The following is a 27,355-nucleotide window of genomic DNA, read 5'->3' as shown; positions in this document are numbered from 1 at the left end:
AAACTGGGCAAACCCCTGCCCTCAAGGGGCTGACACTTCAGTGCAACCAAGCTCCTTGGAGGAGCAGGGAATGCCCCCACCTTCTACCTGCTCACAGAAACACAGAACATCTTGGTGAAAAGTGATTATATTTGTTTTATTGAGTATACAGAGGCAATGCCATGGTCCTGTGAGAATATAATTTGGGATCAGTAATCTCTGACTTGGTTAAAGTCTCCATGGGGATCTGCTTCCCAGATTCCTAGACATTATTTGTGACATCACACTTTCCAAGACTAGTGTTTCTGGAAATGGATCTGATGAGAGGAGGGATTCCACTCTGAACACATGCCTGTGGCTCCTGGAAGACAATGAGATTGGAGGAGAGATAGCTTCTTTAACCACATTTGATTCCTTCTGTCTTGACATCATGGTAATGATTTTTGTGATAGGAGCTGGTCTTACCAGGAGCCACACAATGGCTGAACCAGCATGGTTGAGGGACAGCTGCCTACCATGCGTCAGGGTTGGTGGTAGGTCAATCTGGAAAGAGACAGCCTGGCTTTAAGAACTGCACAGAAGCCCTTTGGACAGTCCCAGCGGTGCCTGCATTCCACGCTGAACTTGTCCTTATTCTGGATTCACAGAGTAGGAGAGAAGGTCTGCACAGATCCTATTGATGGGCTCCTCCTCTCAAGTTACTGCCTTGCAGTCGAGGGTGGAAACTCCTTTAGCTCCTCCTTTTCTGGGTGCACCCCTGGCACTTTGTTCATCTTGATGAAGATCTGATTGATTTCTATGAAGGTCTTCGACTTGGTTTCAGGGATGATCAGGAAGATGTAGACGGTGGTGAGAAGACATATCACAGCAAAAATGACGAAACTGTAAGCTCCAAGGCCCACCTGTGGGAGGGGAGAGGGTCCACATGTTTGAAAAGGTTATCAATTTACTCCTTGAGTATCTTGTGCCTCTGGGGCCCTGGGTCACACTTACTTGGATGAATGGGAAGACCAAGCCCACAGTGAAGTTGGAGAGCCAGTGAACAGTACCCGCCACCATGTAGGCAGCTGGCCGGGAGGACTGCAGGAAGATCTCAGTGACGAGCAGTGCGGGGATGGGACCTGAGGAGGAACAGGGATAGCTGACTTCTCTGTTGGCTAAGCAAGCCCACCACGGGTCCTGGAGCCCTACCCATGTAAGGTTCCAGAGGCCTCTGGCTCAAGGCAGAGCAAGTGTGTCTCCAGGACTCCTGATCTTGCGGAGAAGCAGTGTGAGAAGGCATCTACCAAGACTCGGGCACAACAGGTGACATCCTGTGATGTCCCCAGAAGGGGTCCATGACCATCCATAAAGATCTCTGCCCACCACATACATGGGCACTGTGTTCCAGCCTACACAGGCTGCTCTACTGTCCTCCCTCTTGTCATGCTCTGCCCAAACCCCTCAGCCGCAAGAATGTAGCACAGAAGCCATTCAGGGCCGAATCTAGCCCTCCCTGGAGCCTCTCTAAGGAGCTCAGACCAGAAGTATCTAAGCTGGTGGTACAGAAGAGGGGCAGTGAAACCACTGAATCAGCTCTGGGGTACATACTGGGCCCAAGGGCATGCCCTATGACGTAGGAGATGACACAGGCGATGCTGACGTAGGGCATCCAGGATATCACGTCCTGTGGAAAGGAAAGAGCTGAATCACACCCAAAGCAGAGACAACCTGGGTTGGGACCATCAGGACTCTTGTCTCCCAGAGGGCCAGTCGCTCTGCCTGAGTTGGGAAGGAGGCCCCCTGGCACCTTCTTCAACAGGCAGCGCCACCTGCATGCCTCTGGAATATCCACTGTAAATGAACAGTGGGTTGCTGGGGCAGGTGGAGGGCTGACCCCAAGCAGCTGACTCATCGTGATGATAAGCATGCACAGAAGGGCCCAGGTGGATGGCCGCACCCCAGGCCCCGCCTTCCTCACCTGCAGAGCCAAGGCACCCGTCAGCACGCAGCAGGCAGTGAAACAGACAGAGAAGCCCAGGAGGAGCAGGAATCTCCTCCCCATAAGTTCCACCACGAAAATCTGGAGGGAAAGGGTGAGGAAAAGTGGGAGGCTCAGCAGGCTGTGGCGCCACCCCAAGCCCCGCCACTTCCCTGCCCCGACCGGCCTTTCTGGGCAGCCCCACTTCCATGTTCCACACAACACCTTTCTAAAGGGGCAGCTACACTCCAGTATTCTTGCCTGGAGAATCCCATGGACAGAGGAGCCTGGTGGGCTACAGTCCATGGGGTCGCAAAGAGCCAGACACGACTGAGTGAGTGAGCGCGGCACAATGAGAGCTGGGTGGGTTTGCACCCACCTTCTCGTGTGTGTGTGTGTGTGTCCTTGAATGGCCAGTCCAGGGGCCCTGTTTATCACACGGCGGCCCTGGCACAGGTAGTGACCCCCAATGTATAAGACTGGAGAAGAGCCACCTCTCACAGGGTAGCTTCCAGCGTAGTGGGTGGGGTCTCCATCTTTGGGAGTCATAGGCTGCCCATCAGGAGAGACAGGCTGTCATCTGAGGACAGCCCAGAAGTTAGAGATGAAGGGACCAAGGGGCACATTGCCACCCAGATCTCGGCTCCTTCCTGGGCTGAGACCACCTGCCCCCTCAAGGTGCCCTCCATCCCTGGTGGCAGACGGGGACTTGGCTTCTGGGATACTCACGGCGCAGACGGTTATCAGCACGTTGACAGCACCAGTGCCTGCCGTCACATACTGGACATCGTCCTCTTTCACCCCGGCGCTCAGGTAAATCTGGTCTGCGTAGTAGTAGATCTAGAAGGAAACCGAGGTGGGGCCTGCCAGGCCACCATCTGGACCTCTCGGGGTGTCCCCCGCACCCGCCGTTGTCCAGGCCGAGCTCCACCCCCACCCCAACACCTGCTCCCTACCGCGTTCACTCCGGAGAGCTGCTGGCCCGCCATGAGGACGATGATGGAGATGACCTGCCACCGCAGGGACCTCATCTTGAACAGCTTCAGCACGGAGATGAAGCCCGCAGCCTTCTCAGCCCTGTCCTCCTCCAGGATCTCCTCTATCTCCGCGTCCACATCGTGCCAGCCACGCAGCCTCCTCAGAGCTGGGGGGAGCGAGCAGAGGGCGAGTCATGGGCTGGACCACGGTGCCCACCCCCATCCCTCCTGAAAAGATGCTGGAACCTCAGTCCCTTGTCCTCGACTCAAGGGAAAGCCTCACCGCTTTTGGCAGCTTCTTCATCTTTCTTCTGAATCAGCAGGTACCTGGGGCTCTCAGGGAAGAAGGGCAGGAAGAGGAGCTGCAGCACGGCGGGGATCCCAGTCAATCCGAGGAGGATGGGCCAGCCTGCAAGGAAACCAGTGTGACCAGAGAGCTGATCCCAGCGCCCCAGACCCGGCCTCGCTCCAGCTTGCCTCTGCCTCCAGCCAGGTGAAGCCCTGTTGGCTGCTCTGGCCTTTTACCCTGATTGGTTATCTTTGGGTCTGGAACACAGGGGATGGGGACAAGATCTTGTCTTTTTCATCCCTGTGTCTGCCAACCCCTAGGATGGTACCTAACAAAGAGTGGCCACTCTAAACAGTTAGAGAATGGATAATGAATAACTACTGCCCACCTACCCTGGGGTTGCAATGAGTCAGACACGACCTGAGCAAACGAGCACAGAGCACACCTACCAGCTGAACAAAGTGAAAAATTCAGATGATACCAAGTGCTGCTGAGAATGTGGGCAGGTGGGAAGTCTCCACATGCTGTGTGGACATGTGGCATCTTTAGGAGATGGTCTAGCAGAAGCTAGTGATGCTGGACACCACACAGGCTTTAACCGAGCACTCGTGCTCAGCAGTGTGCCTGGGTGACCAGGATACCAGAAGGAGAATGGGCCAAGCAGCACTGATTATAGAAGGGAAACCCAGAAGCAAGGCAAACCATCGTCCATAAACGATGGTTCACTCATCAGGTGGAATTTTATACTGTGCTGAAAATGAAGCAAGTCAGGACAGGAGCCTGTCACACCAATGTGGTGTTTGGTGCAGCATGGTTCCACACCATGTGGTCCCACTGTATTAAATCCAGCGACAGACATTAGCTCTATCTTCTAGAAAAGTGGTGACACTACAGGGAAGAACAGGGGCACAATGATAAGTGTTGGCACAATGGCTCCCTTTGGGGGTGAGAAGGCCGTGATTGAGGGGCACACAGGGGGCCAGTCAGTTCTAGTTCTGGATCCACATATGAACCATCATTTATGGATGATGGTTTGCCTTGTTTCTGGGTTTTCTTTCTATAATCAGTGCTGCTTGGCCCATTCTCCTTCTGGTATCCTGGTGGCCCCAGCACACTCCTGAGCACGACTGCTGGGTTAGAGCCTGTGTGGTGTCCAGCATCACTAGCTCCTGCTAGACCACCAATAAAAATGGTTAAATAGGGCATCCCTGGTGGCTCAAGATGGTAAAACATCTGCCTGCAATGCGGGAGACATGGGTTCAATCCCTGGGTCGGGAAGATCCCCTGGAGAAGGAAATGGCACCCCACTCCAGTATTCTTGCCTGGAGAATCCCATGGACTGAGGAGCCTGGTGGGCTACAGTCCACGGGGTCGCAAAGAGTCGGACACGACTGAGCGACTTCACTCTCAGGGCTTCCCTGGTGGCTTAGTGGAGGAGAGTCTGCCTGCCAATGCAGGAGACACGGGCTCCCTCCCTGGACGGGAGGATTCCACATGTGGTGCAGCAACTAAGCCCGTGGGTCACAACTGCTGAGCCTGTGCCCTAGAGCCCAGGAGCTGCAACCACTGAAGCCCACGCACCCTATAGCCCATGCTCCGCAATGAGAAGCCAGTACATCGCTACTAAAGAGGAATCACTGCAACTAGAGGAAAACCTGAGCTGCAACGAAGACCCAGCACAGCCATAAAAATATAAATAAAACTATTTAAAATAAGTGAATGAATGGTTCAAGCTCCTTCTAGGAGCTGTGAATGCCTGACTCACTCCCTCTTCTCCTAGGATTTGCAGAAGGTGATAACCTTGGACATCTGTGTGCCAGGCACTTTTCTGAGGGCTTTTCACCTGTAACCCACTCCCTGTCACAGCAATGTCAGGAGGCAGGTACCAGACAGAGTCAACCCCATTTTACACCTGCAAACACTGAGGCATGGAGGGTGCAGCTCCCTCACCCTGAGATCAGTTATTTTGGAGAAGATCTGAGATAGGAACTCAGGCACATTGAAACCTGAATCATCATCCTCCCAAGCTCCTCCCACCTCTTGGCTCCAAATCCAGGGCCTAGCTGATCTGAGTTCCGCTTCCATCACCCTTGCATAGGTTACAGCAAGTGTGGAACTGCCTGCCATTCGGGCTGTTGTCTGCCCTCTGGGCCTCCTCCCACCCACTACGTGAAATTCTTCTCACCAGGTCTCAGTGTCCCTGCCACATCCAGACACCTGGTTCTGATACTGACCTACCCCAGACTTCTTTGCAGCCTTTGTTCTATGGCTGCTCCCCTCCTATGCCCCTCGCTTCCATAAATTCTGACACTCTTCTCTTCTGGCCTTCCCGCCTTCCTTCCTTCTTCAGTGAGCACCTATTATGTGTTGTGAATTGTGCTGGAGATTCTAAGATGAGTCAGGCCAAGCCTTGCCCTCCATGCTCTGCCTAGGGGAGGTTGCAATGGCTGAAGAGTCACAGTGAAGGATGGAGGGACAAAGTGAGAGGTCACCAGGATATCTGCAGCTCCCTGGTCGCACAAAGAACTTCACGCTCCTGGCCTCTCTGCTCACACTGGAATGCTGGTCCTACTTCTCCCAGGGAAGAAGGGAGAAGTAGGGAAGCCCTGAAAGTGAAGTCGCTCAGTTATGTCTGGCTCTTTGTGACCCCATGGACTGTAGCCTACCAGGCTCCTCAGTCCATGGAATTTTCCAGGCAAGAATACTGAAGTGGGTTGCCATTTCCTTCTCCAGGGGATCTTCCCAACCCAGGGATCGAACCCGTGTCTCCCGCATTGCAGGCAGATGCTTTACCATCTTGAGCCACCAGGGATGCTCTATTTAACCATTTTTATTGTGAGATATAACATATATGTGGATCCAGAGAGCCCAGGCCCTCTCTGAGCCCCTCTCCCTGGCAGGACCTATGGCTCTTTCCCCACATACCAGAGTACTTGAAAGGTGCCAGGGTTTTCTGGGCCCTGCTGGCTGGTTACGTGCCATCACTGGGAGACAGGGACCTAGCTGCTTCACTCCTGGTCCCAGATCCTTACAAGGGTGATTGTAAGGTGGAAGAGAGGATAGTTAAAACTCCGACCCAGGCCTGCACTGTCTGCATTTCTGTCCTAACGACACCTTGGACATGTGATACAATCTTTCCCAGCCTCAAGGTCTACAGCTGTAAAATGGGTACAGTAACAGTACATGCTCATAGGTTGTTTGGAAGATTAAATGAATTAATATAAAAGGCTTTGTGTCTGGCCCATGACAAGTACTTTATATGTTTTGATTGGTGCTTTATTAGTGGTGATTTCCCTTCAGAGTTTTGAGACCTGAGACAAAGAAAGGGGAAGTCATGCAAACACAGTGACAGTTATGAGTTACTGTGCACCTACTATGTGCCAGGCGCCAGGCTCGTGGGGCAGGGGGTGTGGCTCTGGAGTCCAGGTCTGGGGTGGATGCTGGCCCTGAGACTCACCACCACCTCCACGGGGGCTGGGTCTTGTGACCCTCTTTCCTGGTCTGCAGTGGGATGACCACAAGTCCCTGGGCAGCTGAGTTGCCGGGAGGCCCCAGTGCAGGGGTGCTGGAAGCCTTAGACATAGAGTCTGGCACCCTGGCTGCTGGCATTACTGGGCCCCGGGTCTAGCAGCCACTCAGACAGCAGCTCAGCCTGCTCCCTCGAAGCCCTCTCCTACGTGTCCCAAGGGGGCCAGAGAACATCGTTCTATGTGTCCCCACCAACCTGTTCAGGCCTGCTCAGCACAACCACCACCTCCGCACTGTGGGCTCAGGGCTCTGCAGTGCTGAGCCCTGTCTCATGGTTTACAGAAAAGACCAGCTCATAGGAGCGGGCTAATGGTCTGGAGGCATCCCGAACTCACCTTCTTCGTTTGCCAGGAGACTCCGAAGACCAAAGATCTGGGCCACAAGGATTCCGATGGTGATAAAGAGCTGGGGCACCACCCCCAGGGCGCCCCTCCAGTTCTTAGGGGCCAGCTCCCCTAAGTACATGGGGACGACATTGGAAGACAGACCTGGGAGAGGGGGTGGAAGTAAAGACACGATCTGGAAACAGTGGTCTGGCAGGGACAAGCTGTGTCTTCAAATACATTTATTTTCCTTAGCAATCACATCGTTGTTGTGCTCAGTCGCTAAGTCACGTCCGACTCTTTGCAACCCCATGGACTGTAGCTGGCCAAGCATTTCTGTCCATGGGATTTTCAAGAATACTGGAGTGGGTTGCCATTTCCTCCTCCAGGGGACCTTCCCCACCCGGGGATCAAACCCATGTCTCCTACATTGCAGGTGGATTCTTTACCACTGTGCCACCTGGGAAGCCCTTAGCAATCATAACAGTTGGGCTGAAACTTTCTCAAAACTACAAGAGTAAGCAAACATCACCTTTTGCAATTCTTAGTCCTTTAGACATTAAGAGAAAATGGCCTGATGGAAGAAGTTCAGTGTTGTTGCTTCCAGAGTGGTGTCACCTGGGGACACAGGCCAGCAGGATCTCAGGAATTCCCTCCCTAGTGGTGTGGTTTCGGAGAGGAAAAGCCCAGGTGTGTTCTGGACAATCTCTCCTCTCTTGCTCCTTGTGAGGGAAAACCTGTTAACAAAAGGCCTGCCCGCCAGCTTGACTTTCTTATTTATACAATAAGCTGATGCACAGACATTGAAGCACAAGCTTTATTTTTTAATAAGGGCTGATAGTGGTAAAGAATCTTCCTGTCAATGCAGGAGACCTACGTTTGATCCCTGGGTTGGGAAGATCCCCTGGAGAAGGGACTAGCAAACCACTCCATGGGGTCGCAAAGAGTCAGACACAACTGAGCATAATACTCCATTAAGCATTACAAAAAAAAAAAAACACCTTCAATATTTATTGCGGACCAGTATTTATTGTGGCTTTCTTGGTGGTTCAACGTAAAGAATCCTGAGCCTGGTGGGCTACAGTCCATGGGGTTGCAAAGAGTCGGATCCGAGAGTGACTAATACTCAATACCAACTGTATTCTGGGATTTGTGTAAGGTCTGAAGTGTTTCTGAATCCTCAGTATTTGAACTTGTCAGTTTTCCTGTCTTACTACAGTCTGATCCCCTTATGAATAGGTGGAATTTAATTTTATAGACTCCAAAGTATTTTCACATGTATTATCTCATTTAATTCTCAGAGAAGCCCGATGAGAGGTTGAGGATCTGGGAAAGTCAGATGCGTTGTTCAGTCACTAAGTCATGTCTGACTCCTGCAGCACTCCAGGCTTCCTTGTCCTTCACTATCTCCCAGAGTCTACTCAAGCTCATGTCCATTGAGTCGGTGATGCCATCCAACCATCTCATCCTCTGTTGCCCTCTTCTCCTGCTGCCCTCAATTTTTCCCAGCACCTGGGTCTTTTCCAAAGAGTCAGCTCTTCACATCAGAAGGCCAAAGTATTGGAGCTTCAGCTTGAGCATCAGTCCTTCCAATGATTACTCAAGGTTGATTTCCTTTAGGATTGACTGGTTTGATCTCCTTAATGGGTTGTCACTGTTCCAAGTACAGCACACAGAGCCAGAGGCAAGCTGATGCTCAGCAAGACGTGGGGTCTGAGAGGGAAGCTCTGACCACAGGGAGACCAAGGGAAAACATGTGGGGCGAGGGGAGGCTGGAGCTGCTGGTGACAGGAGGGTGTCTGACAGCCCTGAGATAGGACACTGATGGACAAGTTTTCAAGCTCTGCATTCTGCCCAAGGACATCTCTGCTCAGTATTTTAAAAAGGACATCATCTTTCATTAATTAATATCAATTCTTTCTGATTTTCAGAGCAAAGAGGGACAGTCTTTAGAGCAGCTCTTAGATGTCTTGTGGGTGGGTGGGGAGGGACTCTGCAGGCCCAGTGCCCAAAGGGCTGTGGAGGAAGTGAGGCCCTGGAAGTGCCCACTCATCATTCAGGCCCTAGTGACCGCATCTCGAGGCCAAGTGCTTTGCAACTTAATTAAGAGCAACACTGGAGAGACAAACACTGGAGGCTGTGAAGAGATCGGGTTCCCCAAATGTTGGTAGAGAAGTGACTTTTAAAGTTTAAATTCCATTAGTGAAAGTCTGCAGTGTTTTTATCAAAGACCTTGACTAACAGCAAACCAGCTAACTGAGCATCTGGGGGTCTGAGCTGCACTCACCCTGTACCCCTTGGTCAGAGTGGCCACTTACTTCATTTATAGGGGTGTCAAAGTACCACAGAGTTTGATGACACCCTTTCTGGACTTTTCAGGAAAAACGTGAAGAAATGAATAGGAAATGGATTAGGCTTCCACTACCGTTCTCCAAGTATGACCTAAGGACACAGGGGGCTCCTGACACCTGGGGTTCTGTGACATCAAAACTATCTTCAGAACCATCCTAAGATATTATTTGTCCTTTGCATTCTCCTTCTCTGATGAGTTTTTCGGCAATCACACACCCGCTGACATCACACCAAGAGAACACAGAAGTAGGTTTGAGACTGGCTATCTTCTGTTTAGCCAGACATTTAAGAGATTTGCAAAAATGTAAAGCAATACCACTAAATTTTTTTGGTCTTAGAAAATAGAATTATTTTCATAGAGACATGTAATGGACTTATTATTGCTATTTTTAAAATGAATTAATTTAAATTCTTAGTCGCAATTTCTAATGTGGTAAATATTGATCAAAATAACACTTGAGCAAAAACTCCTTAGAACCCTCAATAATTTTATGAGTGTAGAGAGATGCTGAGGCCAAAACGTTTCAGAACTGCCAACTTGAACTCATACTCATTTAAAAGCAAAGGTTGGTTGGGAACTCCCTGGTGGTCCAGTGGCTAGGACTCTGGGCTTTCACCACCAAGGGCCAGGGTTCAATCACTGGTTTGGGAAACTAGCTCTCATATGTCATGCAATGGCAGCCAAAAAAAAAAAAAAAAAAGGAAAGGTTGAAATTGTGATTTGTAGAGCCTAATTTTTTTTTTTTTTTGGAATCAACTCTGAATTGTTGGCTGTAAATAGTAATGTTAACAGCACCTACCCATTGCCAACGACTTCTAGGAATCGTCTGTGTTTCATAAAGCTGAGCCCGGCTGCAGGAAAAACCCACAGGAGCGGGGCTGGGTGCCTTGCGGCTCCCGCCCAGACGGCAGATAAATGTCCAGGCACTCTCAGGCATAGCCAGAATGAGGGCAGTTTGCCAGGGGACCCATTACCCCTTCTTTGAAGTGACTTCTTCTCTTTTGGGAACCTTGTTTTCCTCTTTATTCCCCCAGGTCTGCAATCCCTTGCCACTTCCTTCAATACTAGGCTCCTCCTCATCTTCTCTATTGTCAGTAAACTCCAGGGAAAGGGTTTGCTAATGTCCAGGCAATTTATCCCTTCATCCCAATCTCTGTGTTTGGAAGGAGAATGAGTCACTTGATGATGCCAGAACCTGGGGTCGGGGGAAAGGGCAGTGAGTAAGTGCCCAGAGTGCAGCATTTCCAGGGGTACCCACCTGCTGAGAGTCCTTTCGACAGCACGGAGATCAGAAAAGGAAATCAACCCTGAATATTCATTGGAAGGACTGACACTGAAGCTCCAATACTCAAAGTATTGGCCAAGCCACCTGATGTGAAGAGCCAACTCATTGGAAAAGACCATGATGCTGGGAAAGATTGAGGGCAGGAGAAGGTGGGGCATACAGGATGAGATGATTGGATGGTATCACTGACTCAACAGACACGAGTTTGAGCAAGCTCCCGGAGTTGGTGATGGACAGGGAAGCCTGGAGTGCTGCAGTTCATGGCTTCGCAAAAAGTTGCACATGACTTAACAACTGAACAACCACCACAACCCTTGGGTCTCCATCCTGCAATGTATGGCTCTGAGAGTGGGCAGCTCTCTCCCTTTGATGACCCTGGCCCTTCTGCTTACAGAAGACGACAATGTGAAGGGAGGCCATGGCACGGCCAAAACCATGTGTCTTCAGTCTGAGGCATCATGGATGAGGGACTTTCCTATAACCAGGGCAGCCTGGGCTGGGCAGAATGACTCTGAAGCACTTACAGTCATCAACTCTTTTCTGATAGAGGGATTCTACATTAGATTGTTTCTCAAGTTTTTTGACCAGAACCCATAGGGCACAATATAGAAATACATGTTGTGTCCAACTTGGTTCTCACATATGTATAAAGAATTGAAACAAAGTTTCAAAAGACAGTCCTTACCTTTCCTGCATGTAACACACATCCCCATAACACACGGGCTTATGAGTCTATCCACAGCAGAGGTGCAGGAATAGCTTGAATCTACATGCTTTGGAGACCCCAGATAGGTTCAGGTCCCAGAGGTCTGTTCTCCCTCCCCTTGACTATCCCAAGTCACAGAATGGTTTACCTGCACATATTCCCACCAAGACCCTGGCCACAATTATCATCTCAAATGACTTGGCGAGGTCACTGAATCCCATTAAGAGCGCAGGCACGATGGAGAAGATGTTGTTGAACAGCAAGGTTCCTTTTCTGCAGAGGACAGAATACCAATTAGTTTGGTTTTAGGTTTCACTCACTCCTTTGACAAGTGTTTGCTGGGCCTCTACTCCATTACAGCAGTTGCTGTTGTGTTACACGCTTTGTTGTTGACCTAAGACAGATACAGGTCAAGTGGATGGCCTGATTCTCAGTGGGAGGAATGTAAATGACTCCCAGGAGGAGGACATCAGTGGCGCACACAGGGAAAGACTTAAATATTACAATACAGTAAAGGGGGAAAGGTGGAAGTACTGACAAATTTCCTCTTCTTGGGCTCTAAAATCATTGCAGATGCCGACTGCAGCTGTGAAATCAGAAGACAATTGCTTCTCGGCAGGAAAGCTATGACAAACCTAGACAATGTGTTGAAAAACAGACGTTACTCTGCTGACAAAGGTCCATATAGCCAAGGCTATGGTCTTCTCAGCAGTCATGTTTAGTTGTGACAGCTGGACCATAAAGAAGGCAGAACACCAAAGAATTGATGCCTTCAAACTGTGGTGCTGGAGAAGATTCCTGAAAGCCCCTTGGACAGCAAGGAGAGCAAACCAGTCAATCTTAAGAGAAATCAACCCCAAATACTTGTTGGAAGGACTGATGCTGAAGCTGAAGTCCGGTATCTTTGTCATCTGATGAGAATAGCTGACTCATTGGAAAAGTCACTGATGCTGCTGAAGATTGAGGGCAGAAGGAAAAGAGGGCATCAGAGGATGAGATGGCTGGACGGCATCACTGATGCAATGAACATGAACTTGGGCAAACTCTGGGAGATAGTAAGGGACAGGGAGGCCTGGTGTGCTGCAGTCCATGGGGTCACAAAGAGTCAGACACGACCGGGTGACTGAACAACAACAACAAAGGGGTTTGAAACCATAAACTACTGAGCTTTTAGTGTAGCCCTGAAATCCAAACTGGATAAGGACTTGAGAGGAAAAGTTTAGGCCAACCTCACTTATAAACATAGATGTGAAAATCCTAAGTGAGTTATTAGCTGATCGAATTCAACAGTACAGATGAGAATCTTTCAGGACTTCCTTGTTGGCGCAGTGGATAAGAGCCTGCCTGCTAATGCAGGGGACTTGATCCTTGGTCCAGACACACTCCAATGCTGAGGCGCAGCTAAGCCCATGTGCCACAACTACTGAGCCTGCATGTTGCAGCTACTGAAGCCCAAGTGCCTAGAGCCCATGCTCTGCAACGAGAGAAACCACCACAATGAAAAACTCTCATACCACAGTGAAGGATAGTGCCTGCTCACCGCAACTAGAGAAAGCCTAGGCAAAAACAGCAAATAAAAGGAATATTTTCCCTTGTGGCTCAGCTGGTAAAGAATCTGCCTGCAATGCAGGAGGCCTGGGTTCAATCCCTGGGTTGGTAAGATCCCATGGAGAAGGGAATGGTTACCCACTCCAGTATTCTGGCCTGGAGAATTTCATGGACTGTATAGTCCATGGGGTTGCAAAGAGTCAGACACGACAGAGCGACTTTCATTTTCCCTTTTCAAGGTTAAAAACACCATATTAAACATTATACTGGGGAAAATATAGAATTATCAAGTGAAGTAGTAAAAGAAGTTAACAAAATTTGATACCCATTATGATTTTTAAAAACCTTGCATAAAAATAAGGGATGGGGTTCCCTGGTGGTTCAGATGGTAAAGAATCTGCCTGTAATGCAGGAGACCTGGGTTCAATCCCTGGGTGGGGAAGATCCCCTGGAGAAGGCAATGGCACCCGATTCCAGTATTCTTGCCTGGAGAATTCCATGGACAGAAGAGCCTGGTGGGCTACAGTCCATGGGGTCTTATAGAGTTGGACAGGATTGAGTGATTAACACTTTCACTTGCATAAAAATGAGGGAACTTATGTGTGCTAATAACGGGTATCCCCTAAAAGAGTGAGTGAGTGAGCGAAAGTTGCTCTCTCGTTTCCAACTCTTTTCCACCCCATGGACTTTACAGTCCATGGAATCTCCAGGCCAGAATATTGGAGTGCTCTCTCGTGTCTGACTCTTTTCGACCCCATGGACTTTACAGTCCACGGAATCTCCAGGCCAGAATATTGGAGTGGGTAGCCTATCTCTTCTCCAGTAGATCTTCCCGACCCAGGAATCGAACCAGGGTCTCCTGCATTGCAGGCGGATTCTTTACCAACTGAACTATGAGGGAAGCCCATCCCTTAAAAACCTAAAAGAAAAAAACAAACCCAATTTAGTGAAACTTGCAAAGCATTCCCATTTAAGTCAAGACTGGACATGGACCTGGGCCCTGGGGAGCCAATGGCAAAGTGAAAGCTTCTCTTGGGCGTCTCCTTGCATCAGGCTTCCGGGAGTCCCACAGCCACCACTCCCATTACTCCCCGGGAAGGAGCAGTACTGTTACCGGACACACAAAACGATCCACCACATCCCACACAGACAGTACAGCTTCAGACAACAGGATTAGATAGAAGTTACAAAATATGTATTAAGTGAGTTGTGTCATAGGGCATACATGTACACCTATGGCTGATTCTTGTTGAGGTTTGATAGAAAACGACAAGATTTTATAAAGCAATTATCCTTCAATTAAACGTAAATTAATTGAAAAAATAAGGAGTCAAAGCATAGTATACAAAGAACAAGAAAGTATATAAAACAAAACTATCCAAAATAATAGCAAAAAAAAGATAGATTTTAAAAACAAATGAATAAAAATTATAGAAATGAAAAATATAGTCATTGAAACAAAAATGCAGAAGATGAACTGCAGCGGAGGAGAGAATAATGAATAGAAAGGCAAATCTGGGGAATTACATAGAAAGCAAGAGAGAGAGAAGGAGGAGGAAGAGGAGGTTAGTATGACAGATTAAGGTAGGGAGCATTATAATATCATTGGGCTTCCCTGGTGGCTCAAACAGTAAAGAATTCACCTGCAATGCAGGAGACCTAAGTTCGATCCATGGGTCGGGAAGATACCGTGCAGAAGGGAATGGCTATCTAATCTGGTTTTCTTGCCTGGAGATTTCCACAGAGGAGTCTGGCAGGCTACAGTCCATGGGTCACAAAGAGTTGGACATGACTGAGCAACTAACACTTTCACTTTCATAATATCATTAGTCACAGTAGCCAGAGAGCGGAAGCAACCCAGATATCCATCAATGAATGAAAGAATAAACTAAATGTGGTATGTTCATACAACAGAGTATTATTCAGCCTTAAAATGAAAGAAATCCCAATATGTGCTACAATAATATTGTACTCTGAGGGCATTAGGCTAAAGTGAGATGACCCAGTCACACAAGGACAAATCTTACATGATTCCATTCATATGAGGTCCCTAGAGTAGTCAAATGCACAAAGATAGAAAATCCATTGGTGACTTAGGGGAAGAGAGAAAGGGGAGTTATTTTTTAATGGGTACATGGTGTCCATTTTTGCAAGATGAGAAGTTATAGCGATGGATGGTGGTGATGGTTACACAATGATGTGAATACACTTAATGCTGATAACCTACAGAATTAAAATTTGATTAAAATGTTATACATGCATTTTACCACTTTTTTTTTCCCTGCAGGATCTTAGTTTCCTGACCAAAGATCAAACCCAGACCCCAGCAGTGAAAACGCCCAGTCCTAACCACTGAACGACTGAGAATTCTCACCATAACTTTTTTAAAATAATTTTTTAAAGAAGTCAAAAAGGTAACAACAACAAACAAACTGAGGAGTTTCCCGAAGAAAGAATATAGAAAATGGAGGAGAAAAAATATTCACAGAAATGATGGCTGAAAACTTTCCAGAGCAGAAGACATGAAACCTCAGACAAGCAACTGGAATAACTCTGGGATAAATAAATTAGCCATAGATTGCTCGTGAAAGAGAAGATTCAATAGTGTAAGGATGTCAGTTTTTCTCCAATTAAATGATAAATCCAAAGTAATTCCAAGTAGAATCCTTTTTCAGGGATTTCGATCAACTGATGTTAAAATTAACACAGAAGAGGAAAGGAATATGAATAACATATTTTTGAAAGCAATTGATTTTTTTTACATGAAAAAAACAAAACTGGCTTTCCCTCACCACTCACCTGTTAAATACAAAACAAAATTCCAGATCTATATGGGAAAGACAAAGTTGTAAAATTATTTTTTAAATTATAAAAGACTATCCGTATGACATCTGGTGCGTGCATGTGTGCTAAGTTGCTTCAGTGTGTCCAACTCTTTCCAACCCTATGGACAGTAGCCCACCAGGCGCCTCTGTCCATGGGAGTTGCCATGCCCTCCTAGATATCTGATAGGAAAGACTATTTAAGACACAAAAAGCAAAAATCATGAATAAGTTAAATGTGACCACTTGACCATTTAAAGATTTTGAATTTTTACTGTATGGGGACTTCCCTGGTGGTCCAGTGGCTAAGGCTCCAAGTTTGCAATGCAGGGGCCCAGGTTCGATCCCTGGTCAGGGAACTAGATCCCATATGCTGCAACTAAAGATCCTGCATGCCACAACGGAGACCGAAGATCCCCCAAGCTGCAACTAAGACCCAGAACAGGCAAACGAATAAGTTAATTCATTAAACACATAACAAAAGTAAGCTTAAAAAATACTATGTACAATTAAAAATAGAGCAACAGATTGAGAAGATATCTGTGCCTGAAATAACAGAGTCCAGTGTGGGCATTACTTGCACATGCTTAGAGGTGCAATTTCCTCCCAGCTGTGTAATTCTGGGTACGTTACAGCACCCTTCTTTGTCTGTTTTTCCCAAGTGTGAAAAGAGGAAGGGGCTTTTCTAAGGATAGGTGGATTTAATATCCCCTAAGCCAAAGAACTGATACTCTTGAGAGTATTTGGAGAAGACTCTTTGAGAGTCCCCTGGACTGCAAGGAGATCAAACCAGTCAATCCTAAAGAAAATCAGTCCTCAATATTCATTGGAAGGACTGATGCTGAAGCTGAAGCTCCAATACTTTGACCAACTGATGTGAAGAGCTGACTTATTGGAAAAGACCCTGTTGCTGGGAAGGCAGGAGAAGGGGAAGACAGAGGATGAGATGGTTGGATGGCATCACCGACTCTATGGACATGAGTTTGGGTAAAGTCTCGGAGTTGGTTATGGACAGGGAAGCCTGGCATGCAGCAGCCCATGGGATTGCAGCGTTGGATACGACTGAGTGACTGAACTGAATTGAATATCCCCTAAAAGCACTTAGGATAGAGCCTGGCACAGACGAACAAATCAATAAATTGTTAGCTTGCTACTGATATTTAAGGAACGCTGACAAATCTTTAAGAAAACCACAAACAACTGAACAGTATTTATCACCTCTTCAGTTGGACTTGTAACTGTCAGCTCCATCTGCACACCAGACGCTAGTCCTTCACTCAGGAGAAGCACCCTGCAGACCTGTGACCTGATTGATGTCCTGCCCCCTGGTGGTCCACAGGGAGAACTGTGCATCCAACACCAGACTGAGAAAGACTTCAGATCTCAGATCCCGATTCACAGCTTGTATGTGTCTATTCTCAGATTCTACTATTCGTGTGTGTGTTTTTAATATATATATATTTATACATAATTTGACTTATTTATTTTTGGCTGTGCTGAGTCTTCCTTGCTGCGAGCATTTTTCTCTAGTTGCAGTGAGGGGACTCCTCTCTAGTTGCGGCTTCTCATTGCAGAGGCTCCTTTTGTTGGGGAGCACAGGCTCTAGGGTGCGCGGGTTCAGTAATTGTGGCTCCCAAGCTATAGGGCACAGGCTCAATAGTTGTGTCACATGGGCTTAGCTGTTCCTCAGCCTATGGGATCTTCTCAGATCAGGGGCTGAACCTGTGTCTCCTGAGTTGGCAGGCAGATTCTTTACCTCTGAGCCACCAGGGAAGTCCTTCGATTCTTTTTGAAAAAGGCTGGGGAAGGAATCAAGTTGTAAAGTCGGGCCTTGACTCTTGAGCTCACTAGATCTGTGGCTGAGAATGGAGCCCCGACCTCAACCTGCCTCTGTGTGCCCATCCTCAGAGGGAGGAGGTTGGAGGGGAGGAACTCTTAAAAATATTATTCATAACAAGGCTGCTATCTCATGCCTGTGGATTTTTACCCAGGGAGTGGGGGAATCAAATACAGAATCTCTCATGTGTCTAGATTTAGAGGCAAGATTTAAGCTCTGCTCTCGGCATTCATGACCCTCACAATGAGGGTCACCCTGGGACCACATGGTTTCACCCGGAAGGGCTCGACATTGATCTCAGCCATTGCAGAGTTTTGCAGGAATTTAACTTGGGCTACATTTTGCATATTACTGGACCCCCATGTAAAAGAACAGAGCAGGTTAGCTTATGTTCACTTAGGAGGCAGAGTTTAGGAGCATTAGGCCCCATGTCTTGGCCATGCTGTCCTACCCTTGACTCTTCCAAAGGCCAGAAAGACACTGTGGTAAGATTTCAAGACAAGAGAGGGCAAGAGTGGGAGTGAGTCCTGATCTCTGAAGTACTCTCTGTTCTGTCCAAGCCCACCCCAGAGCCCGAGAACCGTCACCCTCACCCACCTCCACCCTTGAGACCTTCATCGCCTAAGTCCCCAGACACTTGGTCAAGGTCTTCTTCTTAACTCCATTAAGAAACAAAAATCATCACAGTAGTCATTACTTAATTTTACAATAATGATTTCTGCTTTAAGCTTAGCTTAAAAAATTTTTTTTCTTTTTTTGAAACTTTTTCTTTTATATTGGAGTATAGCCGATCAACAATGTTGTGACAGTTTCAGGTGGACAGCAAAGACACTGAGCCATGCATATCCATGTGTCCATTCTCTCCCAAACTCCCCTCCTATCCAGGCTGCCATGCTATGTGGCAGAGCAAAGCTCGCTGTGCCACACAGTGTGCCCAGTTTAAATACCGCAGTGTGTACATATCCATCCCAGACTCCCTAACTATCCCTTGCCCGGATCCTTCCCCCATGGGAGCCATAAGTTTATTAGTCTGTGAGACGTTTTTTTTTTTGGTCTGGGTTTTAAACTCTGGTGGAGTCTGTGAGTCTCACTGCCTCTTACCTGCCTAGGTTATTCACCAAGGGGCCGACCATGAGAGAGCCGAGGAAGCCTCCGAAGGGAAACATGGACACAGTAACCGACCACAGCAAGGTCAAGTAGAACTTGTTCATGTATTCACCGACTCTGTCATAGTAGGTATAGTTGTAGAAGTCTTTCATGAACTGGAGAGCAGAGCAAAGCAGAACACCAGAATCATTTGAGCTGGTTTGCAGAAAGAACAATGGAAGCTGTCGGGCCACCCGATGGGATGAGCTGGGCATGCGGACATCAACACGATGAAGTGGAGGAGAGGGAGTGAGGATTAAAAGCAATTAGCAGGGGGCACCCACGGGCCGGGGGCAGGAGGTTGAGAGGCCTCTGATAGGCAAAGCACTCAGGATGTTTCTAACCCCAGAAAGGAATGACTCCAGCGTTCCAATCACAGAATCAATGTCAGATGATCCCTTCCCCATCTAGACCCTGCTGTGGATTACCTGTCTGCAGAAGATCAGAACCCTCTCAAACCCCCCCCGCCCCGCCCACCCCTGAGGCCGGCCCGTCTTGTGTCCAGCCAGGCCTGGCTCTCCACAAGAATCTGAGGCCCGGGGACCTGGTGCAGCCCCACGGCCCCGTGCCTGCAGGTTCCTTGAATCTGGGCTGCTGTCTCCTGGGTGTGACCCCTCCCTTCACTCGAGGCCCCACCGTGTGCCCTCAGCATGTGTGCAGCCCTACCCAAGCAGCCACCCAGACACCAGCTGCTCCAAACCTGCCTCTCTGCTCCCTGGGGGGCTGTACCTTGCCCACCACAGCGACCTACCTCAGAAGGAGAGTTAATAGTAGCCACGTTGTACCCATACTGGAAGGACGACCCAAAGGCAGCTATCAGTGTCGCCAGAACAATCACGGCTGTCAGCCTCTGCAGGAGACGAGATCACAGCTTCAGGTCAGGAAGCAGCCCCGGGCTTCCAGGGAACTCAGGACTTACTCAGAGTCTTGTAGAAAGATGGACGTAATGGGACTTGAAGACCCATGGTCTTTCAACCACTCCATGTCTGGAACCCTACCCTCCACTCACCTGGGTAGAGCAGGTTTCCTTAACAGTAGCGCTTAGGCTTGGACAATCCTGTGTTGTCCTGGGCTGTCCTATGTGCACGGTAGAGACAGCCCTCCCCCATCTGTGACAACCTAAATGTCTCCAGACGTAGCTAAATGTCCCCAGAGCAGGTGGGGACTCATCGCTGGTTGAGAATCACTGGGTCAGAACAAAACTGAAGGGTCACCTGTTCCAGCACTCCATCCAATGTCTGAGTTGCTTCTGTGACATTTCTGCTGTGGAGCTGCCTTGGCCTCCTGCAGCAAATGCACTCAAGTACTGCCTCCAACAGCGCTTGTGTGTTTAGTAGCTCAGGCGTGTATTTGTGTTTAGTCGCTTGGTCATGTCTGACTCTTTGCCATCCCAAGGACTGCAGCCTGCCAGTCTCCTCTGTCCATGAGATTCTCCAAGCAAGAATACTGAAAGGGGTTGCCATTTCCTCTTATAGGAGATCCTCCTGACTCCAGGACTGAGCCCACATCTCTTATGTCTCCTGCACTGGCAGGTGGTTTCTTTACCACTACGCCACCTGGCCTTCCCTGATGGCTCAGGGAGTTAAGAATTCACTTAACTCAGGAGATGCAAGAGATGTGGGTTTGATCCTTGGCTCAGGAAGATCTCCTGGAGGAGGAAATGACAACCCACTCCAGTATTCTTGTCTGAAAAATCCCAAGGACAGAGGAGCCTGGTGGGCTGTAGTCTAAAGGGTTGCCTCTGACACAAACTCCCTTAAAAATCAGAGAGAAAAAAATGTGACAATTTTTAATTATTTAGGGTCACTGATTCATTACCTTTAACCTTTAGACTTTGCTATAAGAAGCAGAAGGCACAGTGAAAAAAATTTAAATATAGATTTCGGGGGACTCTTTAAACACACACATTCTGTGATATCCCCTTTAACCCTTAGGAAACTGAACACTCATTAAGTGGAAGGACATTTGCTGTTAGAATCTATGGATCTCGGTTTGAATTTGCTCACTGCTACTTTCTGGCTTAATTTCTTTGATCTTCAATTTCCTCATCTTTAGCATTAGGATAATGACAACCCTTGGAGTTATTGCGAGGATTAATTTTATGGAAGCGTCTAGTCCTGAAGGTGAATCCACTGACGGGGGGTGAGTCTGGGCGTGGCTCTCAGAACCCACTGTTGATGCACTTCATCCTGCGTTCCTACTGAGGTCCCTGGCACATGGGACTCAGTACCTCCTGTGCTGAGCTGAGGTCCTCACATCTCCTTGAACAACATCCCTGCTGATCTAAGGAGGACCTCTTGAGAGAGACAAGTAGGAACAGGACAGGCCGAGAAAAAGTGGTCACCTGGGCCTTGCCTAGTGCCCGGAAGGGGACATGCAAGCTAGTGACACCCCTCCCCCACCCCACAGAGCAAGGGTAGGACCCGCAAGGGCCCTGGTTAAGAGCCGAACCCTCCCTCCACCAAATGAATTAACAAACACTGTGTTCACAGGAAGTTTCTGCTGACGATGAGGAGGGCCACCGACAAGGAGCAGTGGGCTCAGGCCCCACCATTCCCTGGGGCCAGTAGAGCCAGTGGGTGATGGAAGTCGGGGAGCAGGCAATGGGGCCCAGGAGGGAAGAAGGGTTCCAGGGCAGTTGCTGCATGGTGTTTTCTAAAGACAGGGGTATACCGGTAGGCACACCCACCACCACCCCCAAAACCCTACCCAGTAGGTAGCATAGGGCCAACTGAGCTCATCTCCCGAAGTGCTCTGGGTAATCATAAACTCATTCATTCGACAGATTGAGCACCCACTGTGAGTCAGGCATGGTTCTGGTCCTATGTACCAGAGAATTAGTAGAGAACAAAGCAAAGATCCCTCCCCTGTAGCTGAAGAAGGGATAGGCTACCCACTCCAGTATTCTTGAGCTTCCCTGGTGGTTCAGCTGGTAAAGAATCCGCCTGCAATGTGGGAGACCTGGGTTCGATCCCTGGGTTGGGAAGATCCCCTGGAGAAGGGAACGGCTACCCACTCCAGTATTCTGGCCTGGAGAATTCCACCGACTGTATAGTCCATGGGGACACAACTGAGCGAATTTCACTTCACTTCATAGCTGTCCTATTGCTTGACTTGATGGAAGGGAGGAAGGAAGGAAGAAAAAATGTTGATTAAAATGTCTCTTCTTCCAATTTTCTTCTCAGTGAGTGAAAAACTATAAATGCACTCAGTTTCATTCATTCTGCAGGGGCAACTCCGACATTCTGCTTTAATGAGTCCTAAGATTTAAAGTCCTTAGCAAAGCTCAGCCAGGGAGCTGAGTGATGCCTTGAGTCATACCCTAACTTGGGAGGATCTTGCCAGGCACATGACTAGACAGCTCCCTGCCTGCTTTTACAGGATCCTAGCAAAACTCATCAGAAGGATCTCAGGCTGTCAATTCTCTAAGCCTGCAGCACATGATTCAATTTCTAGTCCCTGGCTTGAGTTCATACCCTAAATTGGGAGGATCTTGCCAGGCACATGACTAGACAGCTCCCTGACTGCTTTTACAAGATCTTAGTAAAACTCATCAGAAGGATCTCAGGCTGTCAATTCTCTAAGCCTGGAGCACATGATTCAACTTCTAGTCCCTGGCTTCTTCCTTGAATTCAGGCCACAGTCACATTCTAGGGACCCTTGCGAATCAGAGCTCACCCTTTGGGGAAAAAGCAAGGACATTCTGGTAAGTCCTCACTGACTTTGCTGGTCCAAATTCCTTCCTTTGGATGAAACAGAATTATTCTTAAGGCAGGAAAAGAAAAATTTAAGGTAAAATTTTCTTCGTTGCTTGGGTCACTATCTCCTCCCCTTTAGGGTGGATTGTACATCTGTGTTACACATTAACTAGGTCCCCTTAGAAAACACAGGAATGCCTACTCCTAAATAGATAAATTAAAAAAAAAAGAAAAAAAGCAATTTCCTCCTGGCCCCAGCAAGATAAAACCTTAGGAGATAACATTCCTTCTTCAATCCTATAAGGTGTCACAATAGCTCTCTACTTGCCTTGCTAGGCTATGTAAACCATCAATATGTGACTTTGATGTATATAACTCTCTGTCTCAGAAATTACATAATTGTGCTTTGACTTCTAACAGGAGGAAAAGTCCCCAGAGTTCTCTGAAAGGCTGTTTCCCAGGTTATAATCCTCAAGTTGGTGTGAATAAAAATTTCCATGTCTTTCTTAGATTGACTGTTGATTAATTTTTCATGGACAATGCATTAAACAAATATTTATCAACAGCCAACTATGAGCCAGGCACCACCCTACAGAATGCTGAGCAAAATGCCTGCCCCCAAGAAGACTGTAGTCCAATGGGGAAGACATTTTTTTTTTTAAGTACTTAATAATTAAACTAGAACTGTAGCAAGGTTTATGTAGAAAATCCATGGAAGTGGTTAAAAAGGGAAGTCAGGAAAGTGACTGAGAGAGGGTGGGGCTTTGGGTAGGGGAGTGACTGAGGCAGGGGCAAGAGGTGCCAGCTTTGAGGATTATTTTAGGAAGCAAAATCAAAGGATTTGGTACTCTGTGAGAAAAATGAAAATCAAACCCACAATGTGATACTGCTGCTCACTCATTAGGATGATTAAAGCCAACAAAACAGATAATACATGTTGACAAGGACGTTGAGAACACTAGAACCCTCTCACATTGCTGGGGGAAGAATGTAAAATGGTGCAGCCACTTTGGAAAACAGTCCAACAGTTCTTCAAACAGTTAAATGTAGAGTTAAGTATACGACCCAGCAAATCCACTCCTAGGTTTATACCCAAGAGAATGAAAACATATGTTCCCACAAACTTGATCACCAATGGTCATAGCAGCATTTTTACCATACTCAAAAAGTAGAAACAACCCAAATGTTCATGAACTGATGAACTGATAAGCAAAACGTGGAACAGTCATTCAATGAAATATTACATGTTCTTGAAAAGGAATGAAGCACTGTTACTGCCTACAAAGTGAACAGACCTATAAAATGGGCTACGTGAAAGAAGCCAGTCACAGATCACCTGGTTCAATCCGTGTGAAATGTCCAGAATAGACAGACCCACGGAGACAGAGATCAATCAGTGATTGCCCAGGGTTGAAGGAGAAGAGGAGGAGATGGGGGAAATGCAGAGTGACTGTCAATAGGTACGGAGTTTTTTTTAAAGGTGATGAAAATCTTGTAAAATTGATTGTGGTGGACTTCCCTGGTTGTCCAGTGGTTAAGAATCTGCCTGTCAATGCAGGGGACACAGGTTCGATCCCTAGCCTGGGAAGATTTCAGATGCTTCAGGGCAACTGAACCCATGTGCCACAGCTACTGAAGCCCGTGTGCCCTAGAGACTGTGCTCCGCGACGAGAAGCCCCTACAAAGAGAAGCCTGTGCATTGCAGCAAGGAGTAGCCTCACTTGCTACAACTAGAGAAAAGCTCCAAGACCCAGCACAGCCAAAAAAAATTAAAAGTGGCTCAACGCCCTCGAGACATGAGACGGGGCTGTTGTCCGAGCCCAGGGAGAGCTGTGATTTGTGCTTTAGAGAAAAGCTAGGGGTCACTTCCCTCATACTCACAGTAAGCTGGCTTCCTGTTTTTCATGAAGGTGAGAGCATTTTGAAACTCTAGTAGGACAGCCACTCTCAGGGCAAGCCTTCTGAGAGGGTGTGATTCCAGGTCTCTGGGAAGAAGGCCCCACCCAAACCATCCCTCTTAGGAATTTGGCCCCAATTTCTTTTCTACCATCAGAGAGACTCTCTTAAAGCCTAAGACTTTTGCTTGTCAGGCATCTCCAGTCAGAACAAAAATATGCCAGGAAAATAAGAATTATTAACACAGTAAGTCACTTTATCACACTATGGAAGGAATCCAAAATTTCACAAACATTCCTTGAGGTCTGAGTGCTGAAGGGAGGAGAGACAGACAAACTGGAGGTGCCCTGTCTCTGTGGGAGTTCACAGCTGCCTTTCTTGCTGCTGGCTGTGTGGCCTTGGGCCAGCTCCTACACTTCTCTGTTCCTTCATCTGTAAAATGGGGATGATGATACTGCCATCCTCACAGGATGGATGTGGGGAATAAATGAGTTCATACATGTGAAACGCTCAGACCCACAGCTGACTTGTGGTACACACTACAAGCGTTACACATTACATCAGAGTTTTGCTATCAATATTAATTATTAACGATGCAAATCAGAGGGAAGTTACTTGCTCAATGACACTCAACTAGTTGGTGGTGGCAGCATGCCACAAAAACACTCTGCTTTCATCTTCCAAAGCATTCTGGCATTTTATTTTTATAATCCATTTTATTTTGTCTTTCAAGCCCAAGAATCTCTTTTTCCCCGTGGGAAGTCTTGAGGCACACCAAATTTGTGTCTTTTCTCTTTACAGGTGAGGAACCCAAAGGCCAGTCAGGTTGTGGTCACATGCACAGCCACCAGGGAGAAAGAGAGCTGGGCCCTTCCCACCAGCCCAGCAGCGCCCGCAACCCACCCCCGGTGGCAGCCCAGACTCTGTGGCCTCACTCACTGCCCCCCCACTTCTCCTCAGCTCCTAAATGCCCCCTCAGCTTTGCTTTGTGACTTGCAGGTTCTTTTTCACAGCCACCACCGGCATAGTTCTGTTTTGATGTCCCCCAGCACGTATTTACCAAAGGACTAGGTCTGCCCTCAGGAGCCTGGAAGGGGAGCAGCATGCATCCCCCGGGACGGACCTGGAGGAAGCCTCCTTCCTGGGGGGGATCGCAGGAGCAGGTGACTATGATCAGCCCTTATGTTTTTCTATGTAACCGTTTAATCACCTCCTTTCAAAATGCATCATTCATTTTCAGGGACCACCACGTGGGGCATTTCTGTTATTTTGCAGCCGCACCTGGGAACACAGTTGGGTGGCACATTACTCTCTGAAGAGACGGCACAGAAAGGACCAGGGCTTCTCCTGATCCCCTAATCCCCAAGTTCTTGTTATCTCACAGTCTCTTCTCTGTAAAATAGAAGAGATAACATTTGACCTAACACGGTCTTGTTACCATCAGGTCCACAAGACAATCCCTGTGGAGTGACACACTGATTTCTAAAGCAGGAAATCTCATGGGCGAGGGTGAGACTGGCATCCGGTGAGTAGACACCAGAGATGATGCTAAACAACCTACAACACCCAGGTCAGCCACCACAAACCCCCTCCCCGGCCCCACAGCAAAGAACCAACTAGCTCCGAACGTCAGTAGCGCCCTGCTTTAAAGGATGATCAAAAAATAATAACATGGGGACTTCCCTGGTGGGACAGTGGGTGGGAAACTGCCTATCAATGCAGAGGACACGGATTTGATCCCTGATCCGGGAAGATCCCCCATGCCGAGGAGCAACTAAGCCTATGTGATGCAACTACTGAGCCCACGCACCACAATTCCTGAAGCCTGTGTGCCTAGAACCCGTGCTTCACAAGAGAAGCCACTTCAAGGAGAAGCCTGTGCACCTCAACGAAGAGTAGCCCCTGCTCACTGCAACTAGAGAGGGCCTGTGTGCAGCAACGAAGACCCAGTACAGCCAAAAATAAATTAATTTAAAGAATAATATGTATGGGGGATCTACTCGGTGCCAGGTAATTTACATGCATTATCTCATTGAGTTGTTCCAGCAGCCCTCTGTGAGTGGCAAGGCTATCATTCCCACTTTATAGATGAGAAAAAAGAGGCACAAAGTAGTTAAATAACTTGCCCAAGTTCCCACAGCTAGAATAGGCTGGAGCAGAAATGAATCTCAGGCATTTCTACCTTTCAAACCCCCTTTAATCTATTAACTCGAGAACATGTGTCCAACTTGCCCATGGCAAGGGTCTCATATTTATGAATAGTAATTTGCACAGATATGTATCTACTCCCATCAATATAAGCAGATGCTGTTGCAATGAATAAAATGCAAACTTCTTAAAAGTGTCAGTAATTTCATGTTACCTTTCTGTCCCTATGCATTTTCTTCAATCAAAAGATAATCAAAAGTACAGAAAGGGAAAATCAAAAATAACAATAGCAATTATACAGCAGCACACTTCAAGAGAAGTCCAGAAAAATCTTTTGTCTCTAAAGAAAAGGTAGGAAATCTCTGCTACCAAGCTGAGTTACATTCAAATCCTTCAACATCCTTTCTGTCTTCTTTGCATACTGGCTTAGCTGATTTACCTGCTGAAAAGGTTAATGAAAATGTCCAGAAGACAAAATCAAATCAAAAAAATCTCTCAGGGGCCATGGGTAAGGATAATGTTGCTGATTTCAGAAGCCCTTCACCTAAACTTCTTAAGGAAGTTGTGCTAAATTAATCCTTTTGAGTCCCATCAATTCTGCTCTAACTACTTTGAAAAGCTGTTCCAGAAGAATGCTTCCCAAAGAACCTTTAAACCTAAAAGTCTCTAAATCTCTCCTCTCTCTAGTCCCTGTAAAGTCCAGCTGTTGGGTGAACTCTGAGGGGGAGGTCCCCCAGTGCACACGGCTTTGAAGAGCATCCCCCAGCAATGCTGAACAGGTCCTGTGATGGGGCTGCTCCTCACTGCCTCCCTGAGAGCACACTTACCCCTTCCCTCTTGACTGGATCTTGCGGCTCCAT

At 47.8% G+C, this 27,355-nt stretch overlaps 1 protein-coding gene across 1 annotated transcript; it reads right to left on the bottom strand.

Moving 5' to 3' along the window:
* Window positions 1-677: 677 nt before the first annotated feature.
* Window positions 678-27,355, bottom strand: LOC138090462 (solute carrier family 2, facilitated glucose transporter member 5). The gene is made up of 12 exons (XM_068986064.1): window positions 27,323-27,355; window positions 19,505-19,603; window positions 18,709-18,869; window positions 11,549-11,673; window positions 7,069-7,221; window positions 3,200-3,325; window positions 2,896-3,083; window positions 2,669-2,779; window positions 1,940-2,041; window positions 1,570-1,645; window positions 973-1,100; window positions 678-881 (listed from the first exon to the last, which is right to left on the bottom strand). Exons 1-12 carry the CDS (start codon window positions 27,353-27,355, stop codon window positions 678-680), a joined length of 1,506 nt encoding a protein of 501 aa, XP_068842165.1.

Source organism: Capricornis sumatraensis, chromosome 14 (genome assembly GCF_032405125.1).
Source record: "Capricornis sumatraensis isolate serow.1 chromosome 14, serow.2, whole genome shotgun sequence".
NCBI lineage: Eukaryota > Metazoa > Chordata > Mammalia > Artiodactyla > Bovidae > Capricornis > Capricornis sumatraensis.
The sequence above is the reverse complement of the archived record's forward strand: the minus strand, read 5'-3'. Positions and strand labels throughout refer to the sequence as shown.